This window comes from Bombina bombina, chromosome 2, assembly GCF_027579735.1.
Source record: "Bombina bombina isolate aBomBom1 chromosome 2, aBomBom1.pri, whole genome shotgun sequence".
NCBI lineage: Eukaryota > Metazoa > Chordata > Amphibia > Anura > Bombinatoridae > Bombina > Bombina bombina.
The window spans coordinates 1,329,425,590-1,329,452,888 of record NC_069500.1 but is presented as its reverse complement, the minus strand read 5'-3'; the positions used below and the strand labels follow the sequence as shown (position 1 = coordinate 1,329,452,888).

Genomic DNA, 27,299 nt, shown 5'->3' with positions numbered 1-27,299 from the left:
AGGAAAAGCTAAGGTGCAGAGGTGTCTGAAGTTTACAATAACCCACAACCTGTCTAAAAGAACAGGGCGGGCCGTGGACTCATCGTGTCAAAAAAGAAATAAATTTATCAGGAAAGCATACATTTTCTTTTCTTTAAGACACGATGAGTCCACGGATCATATTAATTACTAATGGGATTCAATACCCAAGCTAGAGTACACAGATGATACGGGAGGGACACGACAGGGAACCTAAACGGAAGGCACCACTGCTTGAAGAACCTTTCTCCTAAAAGCGGCCTCAGGCGAGGCAAGTGTGTAAAATTTGTAGAACTTTGAAAAAGTGTGAAGAGAGGACCAAGTTGCAGCCTTGCAAATCTGTTCCACAGAAGCTTCATTTTTGAACGCCCATGAGGAAGCAAAAGCCCTCGTGGAATGAGTCGTAACTCTATCGGGAGGCTGCAGTCCAGCAGTCTCATATGCAAAACGTATGATACTCTTTAGCCAAAAAGAAAGAGAAGTAGCCGTAGCTTTCTGTCCCTTGCATTTTCCTGAAAAAACCACAAACAAGGAAGAAGACTGACGAAAGTCCATAGTCGCCTGCAGGCAAAACTTTAAAGTACGGACCACGTCCAAATTGTGCAGAAGTCTTTCCTTCTGAGAAGAAGGATTAGGACACAAGGAAGGAACAATCATCTCCTGATTAATGTTTCAATCAGAAACAACCTTAGGAAGAAATCCTAATTTAGTACGTAAAACTACCTTATCTGAATGAAAAATAAGATAAGGAGACTCATACTGTAATGCCGAGAGCTCTGACACTCTCCGAGCAGAAGAAATAGCAACAAGAAATAAAACTTTCCAAGATAACAACTTAATATCTAAGTAATGCATAGGTTCAAACGGAGCCCCTTGAAGAACTTTGAGAACTAAATTAAGACTCCATGGAGGAGTAACTGGTTTGAACACAGGCCTGATCCTGACAGAATGATTGTACATCTGGAACATCCGCCAGATGTTTGTGTAACAAAATAGATAAGGCCGAGATTTGCCCCTTTAGGGAACTCGTCGATAAACCTTTCTCCAAACCCTCTTGGAGAAAGGACAAAATTCTAGGAATCCTAACTACTCCAATAAGTAGCCCATGGATTCACACCAATAGAGATATTTACGCCATATCTTATGATAAACTTTTCTAGTTACAGGCTTATGAGCCTGAATCATGGTCTCAATGACCGAATCAGAAAAAAACCCGCTTGGATAATATTTAAACGTTCAATCTCCAAGCAGTCCGCTTCAGAGAAACCAGATTTGGGTGAAGGAGAGCACCTTGAATTAGAAGGTCCTTCCTCAACGGAAGTCTCCAAGGTGGCAGAGATGACATGTCAACCAGATCTGCATACCAAATCCTGCGAGGCTAAGCCGATGCTATGAGGATCACCGATGCCCTCTCCTGCTTTTCCACCCCTGGGATGTGGATCGCGACAGGCAGCAAGAATGGGCCTCCACCCACTGAATTATTTTGGATACCTCTGACATCCTTGTCTGACTGGAATCTGATAAACTGGACCGAGGCTAACTGAGGCCAGGCCAGAAAAGCATTGTAACCGTTACAAAAGATTATAAGAGTAACTAATCTGTATAACCCCACTCTGCCTCTTTATTGTACAAATTATCCCAAAATTAATTTGCTAATACTAAATTGCAAACAAGTATAAAGAATTGGCGCAACAAATGCTGGTGAGGGTTTTAATTTTTCTAACCTTTGGTTGTTTAAATAAGTGACACTTTATAATGTGATATTCTTTAAAAAATTTATATATATATATATATATATATATATATATATATATATATATATATATATATATATATATATATCTATATCTATATCAACTTCACTCAAATATCTGATGTCAGCTGGTTTAAGTATGAACCCTTATTAAGGTTTCATCCGATTAGCTCTTACAGGAATCTTCTAATGTCAGTGTAATGATACATAAACTTATTTAAAATTCTAAATAAACTCCAAGATCAAATTCCTTTTTTTTAAAAAAAAAAAAAAAAATTTAATACACATAAAATTTCCAATATCTCCACATACATACAAGTATTTGATAATTCTGAATTATTTTGGATATCTCTGACATCCTTGTCTGACTGGAATCTGATAAACTGGACTAACTGAGGCTAACTGAGGCCAGGCCAGAAGAGCATTGTAGATAGCTCTCAGCTCCAGAATGTTTATAGGAAGAACAAACTCTGGCTGAGTCCAAACCCCCTGAACCCTTAGGGAGCCCCAGACTGCTCCCCACCGTAGAAGGCTGGCGTCTGTTGTAACAAACACCCAAGATGGTCTGCGAAAGCAGGTTCCCTGGGAGATGATCCAGAGACAGCCATCATTGAAGAAAATCCCTTGTCTCCTGCTCCAGTAGTGTTCGAGGAGACAAATCCGTATAATCTCCGTTCCATTGCCTGAGCATGCTTAACTGCAGAGGTCTGAAGTGGAACCAAGCAAACGGGAAGATGTCCATTGCCGCCACCATCAGCCCGATTACCTCCATGCGCTGAGCCACTGAAGGCCGAGGAGAGGACTGAAGGACTAGACAAGTATCGATCTTTGATATACTGACTTCTGTCAGAAAAATCTTCATAGATATGGAATTTATTATGGTTTCCAAGAAAATTACCCTTGTGCTTGGGACTAAGGAACTCTTTTCCAAATTTACCTTCCACCCGAAATATCGCGGGAAGGATAATACCATGTCCGTGTGAAATCTTGCTTGCTGTAAGGATGGCGCCTGGCCTAGGATTTCGTCCAGATAGGGCGACACTGCAATGCCCCGTAACCGAAGCACCGCCAAAAGTGATCCCTGAACCTTTGTGAAAATTCTGAGAGCTGTGGCAAGACCGAAAGGAAGAGCCACGAACTAGAAGCGTTTGTCCAGAAAGGCAAGCCTTAGAAACTTGAGATGATTCTTGTGAATGGCACATGAAGGTACGCGTCCCTTAAATCCACTGTTGTCATAAATTGACCCTCTTGGATCAAGGGAAGAATGGAACAAATAGTTTCCATCTTGAAGGACGGTACACTAAGAAATTTGTTTAGACTCTTGAGATCTAAAAAGTGGTCTGAAGGTTCCCTCTTTTTTGTGAATCGCAAACAGATTGGAATAAAATCCCCGACCCTGTTCCTTAAATCGGAACAGGAACTATCACTCCCAAGTCAGAGAGGTTTCCTACACAATGCAAGAACACCTCTCCTTTTGTCTGGTCTACAGATAGTCTTGAAAGTGGGAACCTGCCTCTGGGAGGAAAACTCTTGAAGTCTAGTTTGTATCCCTGGGATACTATTTCTACTGCCCAGGGATCCTGAACATCTCGAAGCCAAGCCTGAGTAAAGAAGAAAAGTCTACCCCCTACAAGATCTGGTCCCGGATCGGGGGCATGACCTTCATGCTGTTTTTGATTCAACAGCCGGCTTCTTGGATTGCCTTCCCTTGTTCCAAGGCTGACTGGGACTCCAGGAAGTTTTAGACTGTTCTGCTTGGAAGCTGAAGTGGAAGAATTTCCCTTGAAATCTCGAAAGGAACGAAAATTACTCTGTCGTCCCTTTTGTTTATTTCTCTTATCCTGAGGGAGAAGATGACCCTTACCTCCCGTAATATCAGAGATTAATTCAATTAAGCCAGGTCCAAACAAGGTCTTTCCCTTGTAAGGAATAGCTAACAGCTTAGACTTGGAGGATACATCCGCAGACCAAGGCTTTAACCATAAGGCTCTGCGAGCTAGAACAGAGAAACTTGAAATCTTTGCTCTCAGTTTGATAACTTGAAGCCAATTTAAGAACCCTTATCCTATCCTGGATTTCATCCAGGGAAGTTTCAGTCCTGATAACATCAGATAACGCATCAAACAAATATGCCGTCGCACTCGTAACATGCCGTCGCACTCGTGACGGTAGCAATGCACACAGCTGGCTGCCATTGTAAGCCCTGGTGTACATACATCTTTTTGAGTAACCCCTCTAATTGTTTGTCCATAGGATCTTTGAAAACACAACTATCCTCTAAGGAATAGTAGTTCTCTTAGCTAAGGTAGAAACAGCTCCTTCTACCTTGGACACTGTTTGCCAAGCCTCCTTAATAGAGTTGGCTATGGGAAACATCTTTTTAAATATAGGAGATGGAGAAAAAGGTATACCCGGTCTCTCCCACTCCTTAGCAATGATCTCAGAAGCTCGGTCTGGTACCGGAAAAACGTCCATTGAGGAAGGTACCTCAAAATATTTGTTCAGCTTACTGGATTTTTTAGGATTAACGACGACTGTAGAGTCGCTGTCGTATAAAGTAGCTAAAACCTGTACTAGCTTAAACCTGAAGGGTACAACTTCAGTATCAGCGAGAGGCATTACACTGTCATAATCTGAAATTTCACCTTCAGATGCCACTTCGTTATCCTCAGGCTTTTGTGAGAGGACATAAGAAATAGCAATAACTGCGTCAGAAACCTCGTACTAAATATGTCCAATTTTCCTCTTACGCTTCCCCTGCAACATTGGGAAAGCAGACAATGCATCTGAAACTGCAGAAGACATGACAGAAGCAATGTCTTTCAAAGTAACTCCAGCGGGAGCTAGAGAGGAAGCGCAGGGCACTGCATGTGAGGGCGGTAAAATATGGGATGCATGAGGAGAAAGCTGCAGCATATATTTAACATTGTCATTGGAATCCTAAAAAGCATCCTCTTTAGAAAATGCTGGCTCAGGAAAGAGTATATCCCTGCAGCTTAAAGTTCTCTCAATACATGAGGAACAGAAAAGTGATTGGTGGTTCCACAATGGCATTAAAACATAAGGAGTATGTGACACCTTCCATAGTAATACCCATAAAACAATTTGACACAGAAAATATTTTATTTTAATAAATAAAAGGAAATGTATGCTTACCTGATAAATTGATTTCTTCTACAAGATAAGACGAGTCCACGGATTTCATCCTTACTTGTGGGATATTATCCTCCTGCTAACAGGAAGTGGCAAAGAGCACCACAGCAGAGCTGTATATATAGCTCCTCCCTTCCCCTCCACCCCCAGTCATTCGACCGAAGGTTATAGGAAGAGAAAGGAAAAGCTAAAAGGTGCAGAGGTGACTGAAGCTGTAAATAATAATAAAAAATATAATCTGTCTGAAATTGACAGGGAGGGCCGTGGACTCGTCGTATCGTAGAAGAAATCAATTGATCAGGTAAGCATAAATTTCCTTTTCTTCTACAAGATACGACGAGTCCACGGATTTCATCCTTACTTGTGGGATACAATACCAAAGCAACAGGACACGGATGAAAGGGAGGGACAAGACAGAGACCTAAACGGAAGGCACCACTGCTTGAAGAACTTTTCTCCCAAAAACAGCCTCAGAAGAAGCAAAAGTATCAAATTTGTAAAATTTGTAAAAAGTATGAAGGGATGACCAAGTCGCAGCCTTACAAATCTGTTCAACAGATGCATCGTTTTTAAAGGCCCATGTGGAAGCCACAGCCCTAGTAGAATGCGCCGTAATTCTTTCAGGAGGCTGCTGTCCAGCAGTCTCATATGCCAGGCGGATGATACTTCTCAGCCAAAAAGAAAGAGGTAGCCGTAGCTTTCTGACCCCTACACTTTCCAGAATAAACAATGAATAATGAAGATGATTGACGGAAATCCTTAGTTGCCTGTAAGTAAAACTTTAAGGTACGGACAACGTCCAGGTTATGTAACAGACGCTCCTTCTTAGAAGAAGGATTAGGACACAAGGAAGGAACAACAATTTCCTGATTAATATTCTTATTTGAAACAACTTTAGGAAGAAAACCAGGTTTGGTACGTAAAACCACCTTATCAGAATGAAATATGAAATAAGGCGAATCACATTGTAACGCTGAAAGCTCAGAAACTCTTCGAGCAGAAGAAATAGCAACTAAAAACAGAACTTTCCAAGATAACAATTTAATATCTATGGAATGCATGGGTTCAAACGGAACCCCTTGAACAACTCGAAGAACTAAATTTAAACTCCAGGGAGGAGTAATTGGTCTAAATACAGGCTTAATTCTAGTTAGAGCCTGACAAAAAGACTGAACATCTGGCACATCTGCCAAACGTTTGTGAAGTAAAATTGACAAAGCAGAAATTTGTCCCTTTAAAGAACTTGCCGATAACCCTTTCTCCAATCCTTCTTGGAGAAAGGACAGAATCCTGGGAATCCTAACTTTACTCTATGAGTAACCCTTGGATTCACACCAATAAAGATATTTACGCCATATCTTATGATAGATCTTTCTAGTGACAGGCTTTCGAGCCTGTATTCAAGTATCAATGACCGAATCAGAGAATCCTTGCTTAGATAGAATCAAGCGCTCAATCTCCAAGCAGTCAGCTGAAGAGAAATTAGATTTGGATGTAGGAAAGGACCTTGAATGAGCAGGTCCTGTCTCAATGGAAGTTTCCACGGTGGCAGAGAGGACATGTCCACTAACTACGCATACCAAGTTCTGTGTGGCCACGCAGGCGCTATCAGGATTACTGAAGCTCTCTCCTGTTTGATTCGAGCAATCACGCGTTGAAGGAGAGGAAACGGTGGAAACATAAGCTAGGCTGAACGACTGCCAAAGCATCTATCAGTTCGGCCTGGGGATCCCTTGACCTGGATCCGTAACGTGGAAGCTTGGTATTCTGACGAGATGCCATCAGATCCAGTTCCGGTCTGCCCCATTTGCAAATCAATGAGGCAAACGCCTCCGGATGGAGTTCCCACACCCCCAGATGAAAAGTCTGACGACTTAGAAAATCCGCTTCCCAATTTTCTACGCCTGGGATGTAGATTGCTGACAGATAACAAGAGTGGGTCTCTGCCCATCGGATTATCTTGGATACTTCCATCATCGCTAAGGAACGCCTTGTTCCACCCTGATGATTGATATATGCCACAGTCGTGATGTTGTCCGACAGGAATCTGATGAATTTGGCCGAAGCCAACTGAGGCCAGGCCTGAAGCGTATTGAATATTGCTCTCAGTTCCAGAATATTGATTGGAAGTAGAGCCTTCAGGGAATACCAGACTACACCCCAGCCCAGAAGGCTGGCATCCGTTGTCACTATCACCCACAAGGATCTGCGGAAACAAGTCCCCTGGGACAGATGATCCGGCGACAACCAACAAAGAAGAGAGTCTCTGGTCTCTTGATCCAGATTTATATGAGGAGATAAATTCGCATAGTCCCCCATTCCACTGTCCGAGCATGCACAGCTGCAGTGGTCTGAGATGAAAGCGAGCAAACGGAATGATGTCCATTGCCGCTACCATTAATCCAATTACCTCCATACACTGAGCCACTGATGGCCGAGGAATGGACTGAAGTACTCGGCAAGTGTTTAGAATCTTTGATTTTCTGACCTCCGTTAGAAATATTTTCATTTCTACCGAGTGTATCAGAGTTCCCAGGAAGGGGACCCTTGTCTGTGGAACTAGTGAACTTTTTTCTATGTTCACCTTCCAACAGTGAGTTCTCAGGAAGGACAGGACTGTGTCCGTGTGAGATTTTAACAGATAAGTTGACGCCTGGATCAGAATCAGAACCTTTGTGAAGATTCTGGGTGTTGTGGCCAACCCGAAGGGAAGAGCCACAAACTGATGTTTGTACAGGAAGGCAAACCTTAGAAACTGATGATGATCCTTGTGGATAGGAATATGAAGGTAAGCATCCTTCAAGTCCACGGTAGTCATATATTGACCCTCCTGGACCATTGGTAAGATTGTTCGTATAGTCTCCATCTTGAACGATGGGACTCTGAGAAACTTGTTTAGACACTTGAGATCTAAAATGGGTCTGAAAGTTCCCTCTTTTTTGGGAACCACAAAAACAGAATTTATGTTTACCTGATAAATTACTTTCTCCAACGGTGTGTCCGGTCCACGGCGTCATCCTTACTTGTGGGATATTCTCTTCCCCAACAGGAAATGGCAAAGAGCCCAGCAAAGCTGGTCACATGATCCCTCCTAGGCTCCGCCTTCCCCAGTCATTCGACCGACGTAAAGGAGGAATATTTGCATAGGAGAAACCATATGATACCGTGGTGACTGTAGTTAAAGAAAATAAATTATCAGACCTGATTAAAAAACCAGGGCGGGCCGTGGACCGGACACACCGTTGGAGAAAGTAATTTATCAGGTAAACATAAATTCTGTTTTCTCCAACATAGGTGTGTCCGGTCCACGGCGTCATCCTTACTTGTGGGAACCAATACCAAAGCTTTAGGACACGGATGATGGGAGGGAGCAAATCAGGTCACCTAGATGGAAGGCACCACGGCTTGCAAAACCTCTCTCCCAAAAATAGCCTCAGAAGAAGCAAAACTATCAAATTTGTAAAATTTAGTAAAAGTGTGCAGTGAAGACCAAGTCGCTGCCCTACATATCTGATCAACAGAAGCCTCATTCTTGAAGGCCCATGTGGAAGCCACGGCCCTAGTGGAATGAGCTGTGATTCTTTCAGGAGGCTGCCGTCCGGCAGTCTCATAAGCCAATCTGATGATGCTTTTAAGCCAAAAAGAGAGAGAGGTAGAAGTTGCTTTTTGACCTCTCCTTTTACCAGAATAAACAACAAACAAGGAAGATGTTTGTCTGAAATCCTTTGTAGCATCTAAATAGAATTTTAGAGCACGAACTACATCCAAATTGTGCAACAAACGTTCCTTCTTTGAAACTGGATTCGGACACAAAGAAGGCACGACTATCTCCTGGTTAATGTTTTTGTTAGAAACAACTTTCGGAAGAAAACCAGGTTTAGTACGCAAAACCAAAAAACTCTAAGCCATCTCCGTGGAGATGTTGCCTGTACAACGGCAAAGAGAATGACTGGGGAAGGCGGAGCCTAGGAGGGATCATGTGACCAGCTTTGCTGGGCTCTTTGCCATTTCCTGTTGGGGAAGAGAATATTCCACAAGTAAGGATGACGCCGTGGACCGGACACACCTATGTTGGAGAAAAGATTTGAGTAAAACCCCTGTCCCTGTTCTGGAACGGGACAAATTACTCCCATGGTAGAGAGGTCTTTTACACAGCGTAAAAACGCCTCTCTTTTTACCTGGTCTACAGATAATCGTGAAAGATGAAATCTCCCTCTTGGGAGAAAATCCTTGAATTCCAGTTGATATCCGTGGGTCACTATTTCCAGCGCCCAGGGGTCCTGAACATCTCTTGCCCAAGCCTGAGCAAAGAAAGAAAGTCTGCCCCCTACTAGATCCGGTCCCGGATCGGGGGACGCCCATTCATGCTGTCTTTGTAGCAGCAGCGGGCTTCTTTGATTGTTTACCTTTATTCCAAGCCTGGTTGGGTCTCCAGACTGACTTGGATTGAGCAAAATTCCCTTCCTGCTTTGTGGAGGAAGAGGAAGCAGAGGGTCCTCCTTTAAAATTTCGAAAGGACCGAAAATTATTTTGTTTACCCCTCATCTTAACAGACTTATCCTGAGGTAGCGCATGGCCTTTACCTCCCGTAATGTCAGAAATGATTTCCTTCAATTCAGGCCCGAAAAGGGTCTTACCTTTAAAGGGAATAGCGAAAAGCTTAGTTTTTGATGACACATCAGCAGACCAAGATTTGAGCCATAACGCTCTACGCGCTATAATAGCAAATCCTGCATTTTTCGCCGCTAATTTAGCAATTTGAAAAGCGGCATCAGTAATAAAAGAATTAGCTAGCTTGAGAGCCTTAATTCTATCCAAAATGTCATCTAATGGAGTCTCAACCTTCAGAGACTCTTCTAGAGCCTCAAACCAAAAAGCTGCTGCAGTAGTTACTGGAACAATGCAAGCCGTAGGTTGTAACAGGAAACCCTGATGAACAAATAGAGGGTCTTCTAAAGAAATTAACATTTTATCCATAGGGTCTTTGAAAGCACAACTGTCCTCAATGGGTATAGTTGTACGCTTAGCCAGGGTAGATATAGCTCCCTCCACCTTAGGGACTGTTTGCCACGAGTCCCAAATGGTGTCTGATATGGGAAACATTTTCTTAAAATTAGGAGGGGGAGAAAACGGTATACCTGGTCTATCCCATTCCTTTTTTATATTTTCCAAAATTCTTTTAGGAACCGGAAAAACATCAGTGTAAGTAGGCACCTCTAGATATTTGTCCATCTTACACAATTTCTCTGGTGGTATCACAATAGGGTCACAATCATCCAGAGTCGCTAAAACCTCCCGAAGTAGCAGGCGGAGGTGTTCAAGCTTAAATTTAAAGGACGTAACGTCCGAATCTGTCTGAGGGAACACATTTCCTGAGTCTGAAATCTCTCCCTCAGACAGCAATTCCCTGACCCCCAACTCAGAACACTGTGAAGGTACATCGGAAATAGCTAATAAAGCATCAGAGGATTCAGTATTCACATTAATACCTGACCTACTGCGTTTACCCTGTAACACTGGTAATTTAGATAATACCTCTGTAAGGGTAGTTGACATAACTGCAGCCATCTCCTGCAGAGTAAATGAATTAGACGCACTAGAGGCACTTGGCGTCGCTTGTGTGGGCTTTAAAGGTTGTGACACTTGGGGAGAATTGGATGGCATATCCTGATTCTCTTCAGACTGAGAATCATCCTTAGGCACACTTTCTTGACCTAAAATATGGTCTTTACAATGTAAGGCCCTTTCAGTACAAAAAAGGTACATAATGTAAGAGGGGGTTCCACAATAGCTTCTAAACACATAGAACAATGATATTCCTCAGACATGTTGAACAGACTAGTAATAACCACAAAAGTCGTTTAAACACTTTATTTATTGCTTTAAATAAATTTTTGAAAAACGTGTACCTTTAAGAAATAAAAGTGAACAATTTTTCCAAAACTGCTTAAATAACGTTAATTTGTCTCCAAAATGAACTTAACCTTATTGGTTTGTTCAAAAATTACTGCACCCCAGGGATAAGGGGAGAATAAGGCTCTAAAGTGACATATCATAGAAAATATCAGTCTACACAAAAATACCCCCTGCACCTCACCTGCCCCCAGGGAACTTCAAAATGATTAGCCAACACTCCGGACCAGAGAACCACTGTCCAGGAGCAACCGGAGTTACTGCTTGCTGCTTCTCTGTCAGAAGGAAGTGCGCATCTGAGCGCGCAAAAACAAGCTCCGCCCCATATGGCCGATGTCGGAGTAAGCCCAAAACACAACCGCATGGAGAAGCGGTTTTGCACACAAGTTAAGTGGAAAACTAAAACACCCCGAACACATCCCAGCAAGTCATGCTGGTTATATAATAAAAAACAGAATTTATGTTTACCTGATAAATTACTTTCTCCAACGGTGTGTCCGGTCCACGGCGTCATCCTTACTTGTGGGATATTCTCTTCCCCAACAGGAAATGGCAAAGAGCCCAGCAAAGCTGGTCACATGATCCCTCCTAGGCTCCGCCTACCCCAGTCATTCGACCGACGTTAAGGAGGAATATTTGCATAGGAGAAACCATATGGTACCGTGGTGACTGTAGTTAAAGAAAATAAATTATCAGACCTGATTAAAAAAACCAGGGCGGGCCGTGGACCGGACACACCGTTGGAGAAAGTAATTTATCAGGTAAACATAAATTCTGTTTTCTCCAACATAGGTGTGTCCGGTCCACGGCGTCATCCTTACTTGTGGGAACCAATACCAAAGCTTTAGGACACGGATGAAGGGAGGGAGCAAATCAGGTCACCTAAATGGAAGGCACCACGGCTTGCAAAACCTTTCTCCCCAAAAATAGCCTCAGAAGAAGCAAAAGTATCAAACTTGTAAAATTTGGTAAAAGTGTGCAGTGAAGACCAAGTCGCTGCCCTACATATCTGATCAACAGAAGCCTCGTTCTTGAAGGCCCATGTGGAAGCCACAGCCCTAGTGGAATGAGCTGTGATTCTTTCGGGAGGCTGCCGTCCGGCAGTCTCGTAAGCCAATCTGATGATGCTTTTAATCCAAAAAGAGAGAGAGGTAGAAGTTGCTTTTTGACCTCTCCTTTTACCGGAATAAACAACAAACAAGGAAGATGTTTGTCTAAAATCCTTTGTAGCATCTAAATAGAATTTTAGAGCGCGAACAACATCCAAATTGTGCAACAAACGTTCCTTCTTTGAAACTGGTTTCGGACACAGAGAAGGTACGATAATCTCCTGGTTAATGTTTTTGTTAGAAACAACTTTTGGAAGAAAACCAGGTTTAGTACGTAAAACCACCTTATCTGCATGGAACACCAGATAAGGAGGAGAACACTGCAGAGCAGATAATTCTGAAACTCTTCTAGCAGAAGAAATTGCAACTAAAAACAAAACTTTCCAAGATAATAACTTAATATCAACGGAATGCAAGGGTTCAAACGGAACCCCCTGAAGAACTGAAAGAACTAAATTGAGACTCCAAGGAGGAGTCAAAGGTTTGTAAACAGGCTTAATTCTAACCAGAGCCTGAACAAAGGCTTGAACATCTGGCACAGCGGCCAGCTTTTTGTGAAGTAACACAGACAAGGCAGAAATCTGTCCCTTCAGGGAACTTGCAGATAATCCTTTTTCCAATCCTTCTTGAAGGAAGGATAGAATCCTAGGAATCTTAACCTTGTCCCAAGGGAATCCTTTAGATTCACACCAACAGATATATTTTTTCCAAATTTTGTGGTAAATCTTTCTAGTTACAGGCTTTCTGGCCTGAACAAGAGTATCGATAACAGAATCTGAGAATCCTCGCTTCGATAAGATCAAGCGTTCAATCTCCAAGCAGTCAGCTGGAGTGAAACCAGATTCGGATGTTCGAACGGACCCTGAACCAGAAGGTCTCGTCTCAAAGGTAGCTTCCAAGGAGGAGCCGATGACATATTCACCAGATCTGCGTACCAAGTCCTGCGTGGCCACGCAGGAGCTATCAAGATCACCGACGCCCTCTCCTGATTGATCCTGGCTACCAGCCTGGGGATGAGAGGAAACGGCGGGAACACATAAGCTAGTTTGAAGGTCCAAGGTGCTACTAGTGCATCCACTAGAGCCGCCTTGGGATCCCTGGATCTGGACCCGTAGCAAGGAACTTTGAAGTTCTGACGAGAGGCCATCAGATCCATGTCTGGAATGCCCCACAGCTGAGTGACTTGGGCAAAGATTTCCGGATGGAGTTCCCACTCCCCCGGATGCAATGTCTGACGACTCAGAAAATCCGCTTCCCAATTTTCCACTCCTGGGATGTGGATAGCAGACAGGTGGCAGGAGTGAGACTCCGCCCATAGAATGATTTTGGTCACTTCTTCCATCGCCAGGGAACTCCTTGTTCCCCCCTGATGGTTGATGTACGCAACAGTTGTCATGTTGTCTGATTGAAACCGTATGAACTTGGCCCTCGCTAGCTGAGGCCAAGCCTTGAGAGCATTGAATATCGCTCTCAGTTCCAGAATATTTATCGGTAGAAGAGATTCTTCCCGAGACCAAAGACCCTGAGCTTTCAGGGATCCCCAGACCGCGCCCCAGCCCATCAGACTGGCGTCGGTCGTGACAATGACCCACTCTGGTCTGCGGAAGGTCATCCCTCGTGACAGGTTGTCCAGGGACAGCCACCAACGGAGTGAGTCTCTGGTCCTCTGATTTACTTGTATCTTCGGAGACAAGTCTGTATAGTCCCCATTCCACTGACTGAGCATGCACAGTTGTAATGGTCTTAGATGAATGCGTGCAAAAGGAACTATGTCCATTGCCGCTACCATCAACCCGATCACTTCCATGCACTGAGCTATGGAAGGAAGAGGAACGGAATGAAGTATCCGACAAGAGTCTAGAAGTTTTGTTTTTCTGGCCTCTGTCAGAAAAATCCTCATTTCTAAGGAGTCTATTATTGTTCCCAAGAAGGGAACCCTTGTTGACGGAGATAGAGAACTCTTTTCCACGTTCACTTTCCATCCGTGAGATCTGAGAAAGGCCAGGACAATGTCCGTGTGAGCCTTTGCTTGAGGAAGGGACGACGCTTGAATCAGAATGTCGTCCAAGTAAGGTACTACAGCAATGCCCCTTGGTCTTAGCACAGCTAGAAGGGACCCTAGTACCTTTGTGAAAATCCTTGGAGCAGTGGCTAATCCGAAAGGAAGCGCCACGAACTGGTAATGTTTGTCCAGGAATGCGAACCTCAGGAACCGATGATGTTCCTTGTGGATAGGAATATGTAGATACGCATCCTTTAAATCCACCGTGGTCATGAATTGACCTTCCTGGATGGAAGGAAGAATAGTTCGAATGGTTTCCATCTTGAACGATGGAACCTTGAGAAACTTGTTTAAGATCTTGAGATCTAAGATTGGTCTGAACGTTCCCTCTTTTTTGGGAACTATAAACAGATTGGAGTAGAACCCCATCCCTTGTTCTCTTAATGGAACGGGATGAATCACTCCCATTTTTAACAGGTCTTCTACACAATGTAAGAATGCCTGTCTTTTTATGTGGTCTGAAGACAACTGAGACCTGTGGAACCTCCCCCTTGGGGGAAGTCCCTTGAATTCCAGAAGATAACCTTGGGAGACTATTTCTAGCGCCCAAGGATCCAGAACATCTCTTGCCCAAGCCTGAGCGAAGAGAGAGAGTCTGCCCCCCACCAGATCCGGTCCCGGATCGGGGGCCAACATTTCATGCTGTCTTGGTAGCAGTGGCAGGTTTCTTGGCCTGCTTTCCCTTGTTCCAGCCTTGCATTGGTCTCCAAGCTGGCTTGGCTTGAGAAGTATTACCCTCTTGCTTAGAGGACGTAGCACTTTGGGCTGGTCCGTTTCTACGAAAGGGACGAAAATTAGGTTTATTTTTTGCCTTGAAAGGCCGATCCTGAGGAAGGGCGTGGCCCTTACCCCCAGTGATATCCGAGATAATCTCTGTCAAGTCAGGGCCAAACAGCGTTTTCCCCCTTGAAAGGAATGTTAAGTAACTTGTTCTTGGAAGACGCATCAGCCGACCAAGATTTCAACCAAAGCGCTCTGCGCGCCACAATAGCAAACCCAGAATTCTTAGCCGCTAACCTAGCCAATTGCAAAGTGGCGTCTAGGGTGAAAGAATTAGCCAATTTGAGAGCATTGATTCTGTCCATAATCTCCTCATAAGGAGGAGAATCACTGTCGACCGCCTTTATCAGCTCATCGAACCAGAAACATGCGGCTGTAGCGACAGGGACAATGCATGAAATTGGTTGTAGAAGGTAACCCTGCTGAACAAACATCTTTTTAAGCAAACCTTCTAATTTTTTATCCATAGGATCTTTGAAAGCACAACTATCCTCTATGGGTATAGTGGTGCGTTTGTTTAAAGTGGAAACCGCTCCCTCGACCTTGGGGACTGTCTGCCATAAGTCCTTTCTGGGGTCGACCATAGGAAACAATTTTTTAAATATGGGGGGAGGGACGAAAGGAATACCGGGCCTTTCCCATTCTTTATTAACAATGTCCGCCACCCGCTTGGGTATAGGAAAAGCTTCTGGGAGCCCCGGCACCTCTAGGAACTTGTCCATTTTACATAGTTTCTCTGGGATGACCAACTTGTCACAATCATCCAGAGTGGATAATACCTCCTTAAGCAGAATGCGGAGATGTTCCAACTTAAATTTAAATGCAATCACATCAGGTTCAGCTTGTTGAGAAATGTTCCCTGAATCAGTAATTTCTCCCTCAGACAAAACCTCCCTGGCCCCATCAGACTGAGTTAGGGGCCCTTCAGAAATAGTAATATCAGCGTCGTCATGCTCTTCAGTATCTAAAACAGAGCAGTCGCGCTTACGCTGATAAGTGTTCATTTTGGCTAAAATGTTTTTGACAGAATTATCCATTACAGCCGTTAATTGTTGCATAGTAAGGAGTATTGGCGCGCTAGATGTACTAGGGGCCTCCTGAGTGGGCAAGACTCGTGTAGACGAAGGAGGGAATGATGCAGTACCATGCTTACTCCCCCTCACTTGAGGAATCATCTTGGGCATCATTGTCACATAAATCACATTTATTTAAATGAATAGGAATTCTGGCTTCCCCACATTCAGAACACAGTCTATCTGGTAGTTCAGACATGTTAAACAGGCATAAACTTGATAACAAGTACAAAAAACGTTTTAAAATAAAACCGTTACTGTCACTTTAAATTTTAAACTGAACACACTTTATTACTGCAAATGCGAAAAAACATGAAGGAATTGTTCAAAATTCACCAAATTTTCACCACAGTGTCTTAAAGCCTTAAAAGTATTGCACACCAAATTTGGAAGCTTTAACCCTTAAAATAACGGAACCGGAGCCGTTTTGAACTTTAACCCCTTACAGTCCCTGGTATCTGCTTTGCTGAGACCCAACCAAGCCCCAAGGGGAATACGATACCAAATGACGCCTTCAGAAAGTCTTTTCTAAGTATCAGAGCTCCTCTCACATGCGACTGCATGCCATGCCTCTCAAAAACAAGTGCGCAACACCGGCGCGAAAATGAGGCTCTGCCTATGCTTTGGGAAAGCCCCTAAAGAATAAGGTGTCTAAAACAGTGCCTGCCGATATTATTATATCAAAATACCCAGATAAAATGATTCCTCAAGGCTAAATATGTGTTAATAATCAATCGATTTAGCCCAAAAAAAGTCTACAGTCTTAATAAGCCCTTTTTGAAGCCCTTATTTACAATCGTAATAAACATGGCTTACCGGATCCCAGAGGGAAAATGACAGCTTCCAGCATTACATCGTCTTGTTAGAATGTGTCATACCTCAAGCAGCAAGAGACTGCTCACTGTTCCCCCAACTGAAGTTAATTGCTCTCAACAGTCCTGTGTGGAACAGCCATGGATTTTAGTGACGGTTGCTAAAATCATTTTCCTCATACAAACAGAAATCTTCATCTCTTTTCTGTTTCTGAGTAAATAGTACATACCAGCACTATTTCAAAATAACAAACTCTTGATTGAATAATAAAAACTACAGTTAAACACTAAAAAACTCTAAGCCATCTCCGTGGAGATGTTGCCTGTACAACGGCAAAGAGAATGACTGGGGTAGGCGGAGCCTAGGAGGGATCATGTGACCAGCTTTGCTGGGCTCTTTGCCATTTCCTGTTGGGGAAGAGAATATCCCACAAGTAAGGATGACGCCGTGGATCGGACACACCTATGTTGGAGAAACACCAATCGTTTTACTGCCTCTATGCCTCTCCCAGAGTGTCATATCATGCCCTAATAATGTCACTTAGAAAAATAAAGACAAGGGACTCCAGAAACACTCCTCTGTATAACAGGTCTACTGCTTATCCCGTTCCCTTACAGGGAAATAAATGCCAGCCAGTTCTGATATATCAAGTCTCCTCAGAAATAAAGGGCTGCACATACCTCAAATGCTGCTTGTAGCATGAAACCGTTCTCCACACTGAAGATGTCTCTTGTGTTACCTTCAGAAGTCTTGTGGGAACTAGCATGGATCTTGGTTACAGCTGCTAAGATCATCAACCTCAGGGCAGAAATCTTCTTCCATATCCCCCTGAGGAAAATAGTACTCACCGGTACCATTTAAAACAACAAACTTCTTGATTGAAGAAACTAACACTAACACCTCACTTTACCATGTCTTCCTAGTATAACACAGGCAAAGAGAATGACTGGGGGTGGAGGGGAAGGGAGGAGCTATATATACACAGCTCTGCTGTGGTGCTCTTTGCCACTTCCTGTTAGCAGGAGGATAATATCCCACAAGGATGAAATCCGTGGACTCGTATCTTGTAGAAGAAATATAAATTTGTAAAAAATGTACTGTCCCTTTAATTAATAAACCGTAGCTTTTTATTTTTTATTGAAGTCACATAGAATAGAGATGTTTAACCACTAAAAAAGTTATGCAAACAACTGTAGACCTCAGCAACAACTTGCTGAGGTGCCTGCCTCCTCTAATGAGGAGCCCAAAAAATTAACACTGCTCCGATGTAAAAGAGCTCCGGAGTGCACAGGCAGTTCAATTAGTGATGCGCAGTCAGACCCTGTAGAAGACTGTTAGCAATGTCGGTCTCCACAAACAAACAGGCCACTGTGCGTAGTATGTTCAATAGCTCCTCCCTTAACAGAGGAGAGAGCGGAGAAAAGGGCGCGCAAATACTTGTTGCTTCTTGGAAGACCTCCCATCGTGGGCATGTCGCTAAGGAATCTCCTGGTCGGTTATACAAGTTATAAAACCGCCGGGAGATGTGGAACCACCGCCATAATAAAAACCGGCCCCAGTGCCTGCATCTGAACTTTCCCCTATGCCCTTAGGAGAGTCTATGTACAATATATTATGAGGTCTGTCCTATATAATAAAGTGCTCAACTTGTCTCCCCAGAATTAAAGTTAGCACTTACCCCAGTGCCTGCATCTGAGCTATCAAACTGTCCCCTATGCCCTTAGGAGAGTCTATGTATCATATATTATGAGGTCTGTCCCATATAATAAAATGCCCAACCTTTTTCTGAGATTAACACTTGTCTCCCCAGAATTAAAACCTCATGTGCTGCCTGACAGCAAGGCAGTATCCAGGTTTGAGAGGTCTTATCCCTCACATGGACCTGTGAAATAAAAGAAATTCCTGAATAAAAATCCCTCAGGTTTTCAGCATTAGGGCAGCATCAATATATGGGAGGCACAGTGAGAATTATGTCCCACAAGTTCCCATTGCTCTAAAGCCACCAAAGCTCTACTGAAGAGACTGACATTGACTACGGCTACACCCTAGAACAAAGCAGCACACTCTGGCACTACTTTCAAAATAATAAACTCTTGATTGAAGAATCTATTCTAACACCTCACTTTACCACTTCCTATCACTAACGTAGGCACTCACCACGTCCAAATTGTGCAGAAATCTTTCCTTCTGAGAAGGAGGATTAGGACACAAGGAAGGAACCACAATCTCTTGATTAATGTTCTGATCAGAAACAACCTTAGAAAGAAATCCTAGTTTAGTATATAAAACTACCTTGTCTGAATGGAAAATAAAATAAGGAGATTCATACTGCAATGCCGAGAGCTCTGACACACTCCGAGCAGAAGAAATAGAAACAAGAAATAAAACTTTCCAAGATAATAGCTTAATATCTAAGGAATGCATAGGCTCAAACGGAGCCCCTTGAAGAACCTTGAGAACCAAATTAAGACTCCATGGAGGAGTAACTGGTTTAAACACAGGCCTGAGCCTGACCAAGGCCTGACAAAAAGAATGTACATCTGGGACATCCGCCAGACATTTATGTAACAAAATAGATAAGGCCGAGATCTGACCCTTTAGGGAACTCGTCGACAAACCCTTCTCCAAACCCTCTTGGAGAAAAGACAAAACTCTAGGAATCCTAACTCTACTCCATGAGTAGCCCTTGGATTCGCACCAATAGAGATATTTACGCCAAATCTGATGGTAAATCCTTCTAGTTACAGGCTTACAAGCCTGAACCATGGTCTCTATGACCGAATCAGAAAAACCCTGCTTGGATAAAATTAAGCGTTCAATCTCCAAGCAGTCAGCTTCAGAGAAACTAGATTTGGGTGAAGGAAGGGCCCCTGAATCAGAAGGTCCTTCCTCAATGGGAGTCTCCAAGGAGGCAGAGATGCCATCTACACCAGATCCGCATACCAAATCCTGCAACGCGAGGCCGGTGCTATGAGGATCACCGAAGCCCTTTCCTGCTTGATTCGAGCAATTACCCGAGGAAGAAGAGCAAACTGAGGAAATAGGTATGCTAGACTGAAGGTACAAGGGACCGGCAAGCAACTATCAGCTCCACCTGAAAAACCCTAGACCTCAACCCGTATCTCGGGAACTTGGCATTCTGTCGAGATACCATGAGATCCAAACCTGGTTTACCCCAATTGAGATTAAGCTGGAGAACACTTCCGGGAGGAGCTCCCACTCCCCCGGATTAAAGGTCCGTCTGCTCAAGAAAACACCTCCCACTTGTTCTACCCTTGGGATGTGGATAGCCGACAGACAGCAAGAATGGGCTTCCGCCCATTGGATAATCTTGGATACTTCTGTCATCGCTAAGGAACTCTTTCTCGTTCCTCCCTGATGATTGATGCAAACCACCGAAGATATGACGTCCGAATGGAACCGGACGAACCGGACCGTGGCCAACAAAGATAACCACCTTTTGGATTGAATCCCTTGTCTCCTGCCCCAGTAACATTCGAGGAGACAAGTCCACATAACCCTCGTTCCATTGCCTGAGCATGCTTAACTGCAAAAGTCTGAGATGGAAAAGAGCAAACGGGATGATGTCCATTGCCGCTACCATCAGCCCGATTACCTCCATGCACTGAACCACGGATGGCCGAGGAGTGACTAGACAAGTATCGATAATCTTTGATTTCCTGACTCCTGTCAGAAAAAAACTTCATAGATAGAGAATCTATAATAGTTCCTAAGAAAGTTACCCTTGTATCTGGAACAAAGGAAAAATCTTTCCCAAACTACCTTCCTCCCGAGAGTTCTCAGGAAAGATAACACCATGCCTGTATGGTATATTACCTGCTGTAAGGATGGCGCTTGGACTAGGATGTCATCCAGATAGCCCCAAGGCCAAAGTAACGCCAGCAAAGAAACCAGAACCGTTGGAGATTCTGGGAGCCGAACTGGAAGTGATTGTCCTGGAAAACAAATCCTAGGAACTTGTGATGATTCTAGAGAACAAGAACATGAAGATACGCGTCCTTTAAATCCACAGTGGTCATAAATTGACCCTCCTGGATCAATGGAACGAATAGTTTCCATCTTGAAGGACGGTATTCCGAAATAAAAATTTTTGACTCTTGAAATCTAAAATTGACCTGAAGGTTCCCTCTTTGTTTGAGAACCCCAATCAGATTGAAATAAATCTCAGACCCTGTTCCTAATTTGGAACAGGAACTATCATTCCCAGGTAGAAGAGACTTCCTACCCAGATTAAGACTTAATGTCCTCAGACCCAGACCTTAACCATAAAGTTCTGCGAGTCAATATGGTAAGCCGAAAATTTAGTTCCCTGCACAATGCCCAACAGGAAGTAACTGTAAGAAAGGAATTGGCCACTTAAAGACCTTATCCTATTCTAGGTTACATTGAAGTGAGTATATGTCCAAATAGAACCAGACAACATATCACCTAGTATGCTGCCGCTAAAGGTAGCAATATCAAACCTAGAATTCTCTCTCGAGCAACCCCACTACTTGTCCATGGGATCCTGAAAAGGAAACAACTATCCTCTATGGAAATAGAAGGTCTCCTGGCTAGCTTGGAAGTTGTCCTGTCCACGGGGTGTATCTGCCAAGATTTCATGAGAAGACCGCTAAGGGACCCTCTCCTTCAATATAGGAATAAAGCCTTAAAAATTAACGACCATGAAGTCGCTCCAAAGTAGCTAAAACCTCCTTAAGTAATAGTCGGAAGTGATCTAGCTTAAACCTGAAGATACTACTTCAGTATCGGCAGGAGGAATCATACTGTCAGAAACTGAGCGTTTACCCTCAGAAGCTATCAAAGTATCCCCTCCCTCAAGCATCTGGACCTCAGATAGCAACAACTGTGACAGAGACCTCGCTTGCTGAATGTTTATTTTTCCACTTGTGCTTTCCCCGCAGCATGGGAAAAACCCGACAACGCACCCTAAACCACTAGAATACGCGGTAAGCGATGTCTAGCAAGATAACTCCAGGAGGAGTTTTTGAGGAATCGCAGGGCACTGGTAGAATGGACACTAATGTTTTAGGACACTTAAGGAGAAGACTGCGAAATATATTAAACATTGTCAGAATGCTGTCTGCTGCATACAAAACAATGTCGGCTCTGAAGAAAAGTTTATCTTTGAACTGTAAACTTCACTATGAGATAGAAAAGTTTATGTCAATCCGCATAGGCATGAAAGCCCAACATGTATGTAACTGTAAGGAGTCACAATAAATTCACTTTTAAGGAACACAATTGCAAATCTGATATTAGAAAGTATATTATGTTTCACCAGTATTAATGAATAACACTATAGATTAAGTGTAATTCAAACCATGTAGTGATAAGTTTAGTTGTTTTTAAACTTAACCAAAACTAAGGGTTAATTATGTTCAGCAAGTACAAGAAGTAATTACTGAAATAGAGAATATACATGATTATGACTTGACTCTACAAAGTACTGTTGCCGTTCACACTCTGATCCCTGTTGTTAGTAATAGACAGGAGATTATCAGAACAGATAGCATGAATGTTGTATAACAGCTCTTATGCGGTTAATTTGAGGAGCTTTTGTGGCAGATACTTAGTACACTCATAAGCAATAAGTTTAACATATACTTTGGAAGAAATACCTCAGTCTGGCAGACGAGCAGCAAACAAGCGAGGCAGAGCCGTAATGCAGTCTCTCCGAGTACAATGCAGGTTCCGGTTCTGAGGTGGGTGAAGCCACGGCTATATGCTTGTTTGCCAAACAGAAATTACTACGGCACAATAAAATAATTCACAGTCTGGGGTTTTAGGTTGCATCTGAGGTATGAGTCAAGTACTTGAAATCAGACAGCTGAAGTACAATAGTGAAACAAATAGATACTTGCGATTTCCTGACAGTCCGTGTAAGTAACAGCACATAAGGTTAGAAGTTGCAACTTTGTTACCAGCTGCTCTTTCAGGAGAACGTTACCCGGTGTGAACAAAGCTTCTGTTTCTAGTCCAGGAGAAATTATTGATGAGACAATACAAGGTTAGGTTACGAATCCTTAGTGTAGCTCAGGATCAGATTAGTAGCCCTGCTACTTCAAATTACTAAGCAAAGTGTAAATTAAATTGGCAGTTTTTAAAGGGGAAGTAGCCAATGAGATTGACAGCTAGAACCTCTGAGTCTTAAAGAGACAGTATAGTCCCTGACAGTAACATTTTTATTCACATTTTGACTTAAATAAAAGTGAATATCAAAACAAGAGTTACTATCTCTTTAAATCAAATAACATTTTAAATACTAAATAATATGGTGTAGGGTTTCATGGACCATTCCATTCACATCTTTATTCACATTTTAACTCAAATAAAAGTGAACTTCAAAACAAGAGGTACTGTCTCCTTAAATCAAATAACATTTGAAATCCAAATTAATCTGGAGTAGGGTTTTCATGTACCATATTAATCACACATCGTCAATTAACATTGTGTCTTTCTTAAACGACACTGCTTTCTTTTGACCAAGAATGCTTCCTTGCAGAGGACTCAGCCTGTCACCGGATAGTAGGCATCCTACTTTGAAAAACTTTAGAATAGTAAGAGAAGTCTCCCAGCCGCGTATTATAACGCAGCAGAGGAGACCCTCCGATGTACCGGAATTAACAAAAGTGCGCAAACAATATTGCGTCACTTAGCTCCGCCCATCATGGGCGTAACAGGCTAAATCTCCCGGGCGGATAAAATGTAAAGATGGAGCCTTAGGGAACAACTAAAATAACAATATGGTCATGAGCAAACTAACCTCCCAGTCGGCAAGAAGTTCAATAAAAGAAAGCCAACGGGAGTAGAGATTACCCTGTAAAACACCCCAACCCACGTATCCTGGTCAGGCAGGATATTCCAGACGGCTATCAAAACAAAATAAGCCGCTGTGAGTTGCAAGTATGGTTGTGTGCAATACCTCAACATGCTCAACGATCAAAGACAGGTCAACCCTCCAAACGGCTGCAAAACAAACTAAGCCGTTAATAGTCGAAAGTATGGCTAAGTGAAAAACACCAACATGCGCATCATGTCTAGACAGTTAACCTCCCAGACGTCTGAAAGGCAAAACAAGCCGTTGTGAGCTGAAAACACTGTGATGTGCAACACCCCAACATGCGCATCAAATCTAGACAGGCCTAGCAAAATAAGCCGTTGTTAGATGCAACTTATCGCTATGTGTAACCTCTTAACAGCGTATGTTTAAACATGCCCAACATAAAAATAGAGCCACTTCTCCACGTCCTTCCAGTGCCTGCAGTCACTGCCCAATAATATATCCTCACTCTCTAGGATAATTACATTGGTGTCCATGAAAATATATAAAGTGCCAATCTTTCTGTGTACAACCCCAGAAAAAAGAAATTAGCACTTTCCTCAGAAATCTGCCTGGCAGTAAGGCAGCTCACCCGGCTTGTGAAGTTCTCCCCTTCACATTGGCCTGTGGAAATAAAAAATACTGAGAATTCTTTCCCTCAGACTTTGACAAACAGGGCAGCATAAGTGTATGGGAGGCGCAGAGAGAATTACGGCTACACCCTAGAACAAAGCAGCACACTCTGGCACTACTTTAAAAATAATAAACTCTTGATTGAAGAATCTTTTACCAACACCTCACTTTACCTCTTCAAATTACTAACGTAGGCGAAGAGAATAACTGGGGTGGGAGGGAAGGGAGTAGCTATTTAACAGCTCTGCTGTGGTGTTCTTTGCCTCCTCCTGCTGACCAGGAGGTGAATATCCCATTAGTAATTAAGATTATCCGTGGACTCATCGTGTCTTAAAAAAGAAATAAGCAGTAGAAATTAAAAACTATGGGTGCTAATTTCAGATAAGCGAGGTGTACTACACCTTTAAGTGGGATATTGCAAATAGTGTGGCTAATAATTAAGTGCAGAGTATCGTTCTTAATCAATAATAGAACATACAGACGAAGATTATAAAAAAAGGCAATATTTAATAACTGAGGATATTATTCCATATAAAATGACAAAATTAAAAATAGTGTTGCAACACTAAAGACTTGAGAAAATCCTTAAAAAACAGATGACCTAAGGTACAAAAAAAATACATAAATTTTTACAATATGGTTATAAGTTTATATAATACCAAGGAAGAGCGGAAAAAATTAACGGACACAAAAGTCTAATTTGTCCACAAACTTCTGTTCACTTAAATGCAATAGCAGCTCTTAAGTTATAACTGTGTTTCTTTTCTGTGTATGCCAAAATGTATCCTATTAAGGTATTTATGAGAAAATCGATACTTATTCAGGTTTTAAACCATAGCAGGAGGTTAACTCCGATACAGCAATTTCTCTTTAATGCATCAGTTCGTTTCAATTCATTTCCAAACTTATAAACAACTTATTTCCAAAAAGAGATCAGACTTTGATCTTTATAGGTAATATGGACTTTCAAAGCGGTAATTGCCACAGCCGGAAATAACGTTATTTCCCCAGACATCCACGCAACACCACGTAAGGAGCACTATGGCAATTACCGCTTTGAAAGTCTGCACGAAAAGTCACACAGACTGTTAATAACAAAAATCTGTTACGGTAAGGAAACCGGTTTTAAAAAAAATCCGGCTTTACACTTGAGTCACATTACCCTCTGCATATTAAGATACTATCATATGTACCTGAGCACAAAGCGAATCCCGCAGAAGGCTCAACCATATACAGTTGTCCATATTACCTATAAAGATCAAAGTCTAATCTCTTTTTGGAAATAAGTTGTTTATAAGTTTGGAAACGAGTTGAAACGAACTGATACATTAAAGAGACATTGCTGTATCTGAGTTAACCTCCTGCTATGGTTTGAAACCTGAATAAACCTAAGTATCGATTTTCTCATAAATACGCTATATAGGACACATTTGGCATACACAGAGAAGAAACACAGTTATAACCTAAGAGCTGCTATTGAATTTAAGTGAACAGAACTTTGTGGACAAATAAGACTTGTGTGTCCGTTAATTTTTTCCGCTCTTCCTTAGGATTATCTCAATTTATAACCATATTGTGAAAATTTATGTATTTTTTTGTAGCTTTGGTCATCTGTTTTTTTAAGGATTTTCTCAAGTCTTTAGTGTTGCCACACTATTTTTGTCATTTTATATGGAATAATATCCTCAGTCATTAAATATTGCCTTTTTTTATAATCTTCGTCTGTTTGCTTTATTATTGATTAAGAACGATACTCTGCACTTAATTATTAGCCACACTGTTTGCAATATCCCACTTAAAGGTGTAGTACACCTCGCTTATCTGAAATTAGCACCCATAGTTTTTAAACTTCTAGTGCTTATTTTAGCGCCTCTTCCTCACCTTGTATATTGTATAGTCATTTTTCCACTATCTGGGTAGGAGATATTTAAAGGAAGAGGCATAGAAGCCATTAATTCTAGCGCCTTTAACTTACCTGTTTCTGTTTACATTTCTCATAAACACAAAAGTACACAAATCAAAGAAATGTCACACTACAGATATGAAAAAAACAACACAAACTTATTAGAACAATCCCTGGGGATTCACCCAGGTATTTTCCAGAGCAACTTTTCTCCACTAGTTCTATCTAATTATCATCCCAATTATCGTGAAAGTAACCAACGGATTAAAAGGGACATAAGTAGGTATTTGAAGCATTTTAAACACCATTACAAACATTTTGTAATATATCACTATAAAACAGGTTATAAAAAGGCAACCTAGTGATGATACCGCAGTAGGCGGTGTGTAAGCACCCTCGTTTCCCACTCATGCCCAGAGTGCAGGTCATGTCATGCAGAACAAGCAGCACTTGAACGTGCTCAGGATACAAATGCTTACACACATGCTGGCAGTGCACACATTACGGCAGTAATAGCTTAACACAAGCATTTATGCACATAAACAAGTTGTTGGATCAGCACCATCCCTTTAATTATACAATTGTGCATGTGAAGACAGATACTCACTGCCAGCTCCCATATAGTCAAACAAATTGAAAGAGTTAGATTAATAGAAAATAACGATAAATGTGCTGTGGACAAGGACGAATTGACGAGCATTTATACAGGCAAGTGCATTTTATAAAAATCATTTCAAGCTGATCTGAACGGTTAGTAAATGTTTTATATATCCCTTTTATATCCCTTTAATGAATTTGTGTCCAAACATGAAGAATCTGAAACGGTCAGCATGTTTGTAATTATAATCTAAAAGGAGGTGATAGTTTATTCATGTCAAAACAGAAGTTGCAAATATGGAATTCACTATTAGTAAAGCCTAGGCAACTCACTTAAAATGATTTTTTTCAGACTCGCTGCATTGCTGTAGGCCATTTATTGCTGCTAATGGTAAACTTTTCTTCACCCACGTACCAATATCCTCCTTGTTTTCAACTAGCAAAAGCTTAGCGTTCCTCCCATGAGCCTTAAACGGTGGAACCAGTGTGTAACCTGCAAGATAAGAGAAAATTGCACTTTCTGTTGCCGCAGGTCTAATCACAATGTGAGTGTAGGAATTTGTACATGCATACCCTGCAGCAAAAAGAAAAAAATATATGTGTGTGTGTGTGTATATATATATATATAGCGCAACAAAGAAAACTTGC

General features: G+C 42.2%; 1 protein-coding gene across 1 annotated transcript in view; it reads right to left on the bottom strand.

Annotated features, from left to right (window-relative positions):
• NOP14 (NOP14 nucleolar protein) overlaps nt 1–27,299 on the bottom strand; it is a 97,736-nt gene that overhangs the window by 12,743 nt on the left and 57,694 nt on the right. Inside the window, exon 14 of the mRNA XM_053704196.1 lies at nt 26,985–27,144. Within this exon, the coding sequence (XP_053560171.1) occupies nt 26,985–27,144 (160 nt within the window). The remainder of the gene's footprint in view (nt 1–26,984; nt 27,145–27,299) is intronic.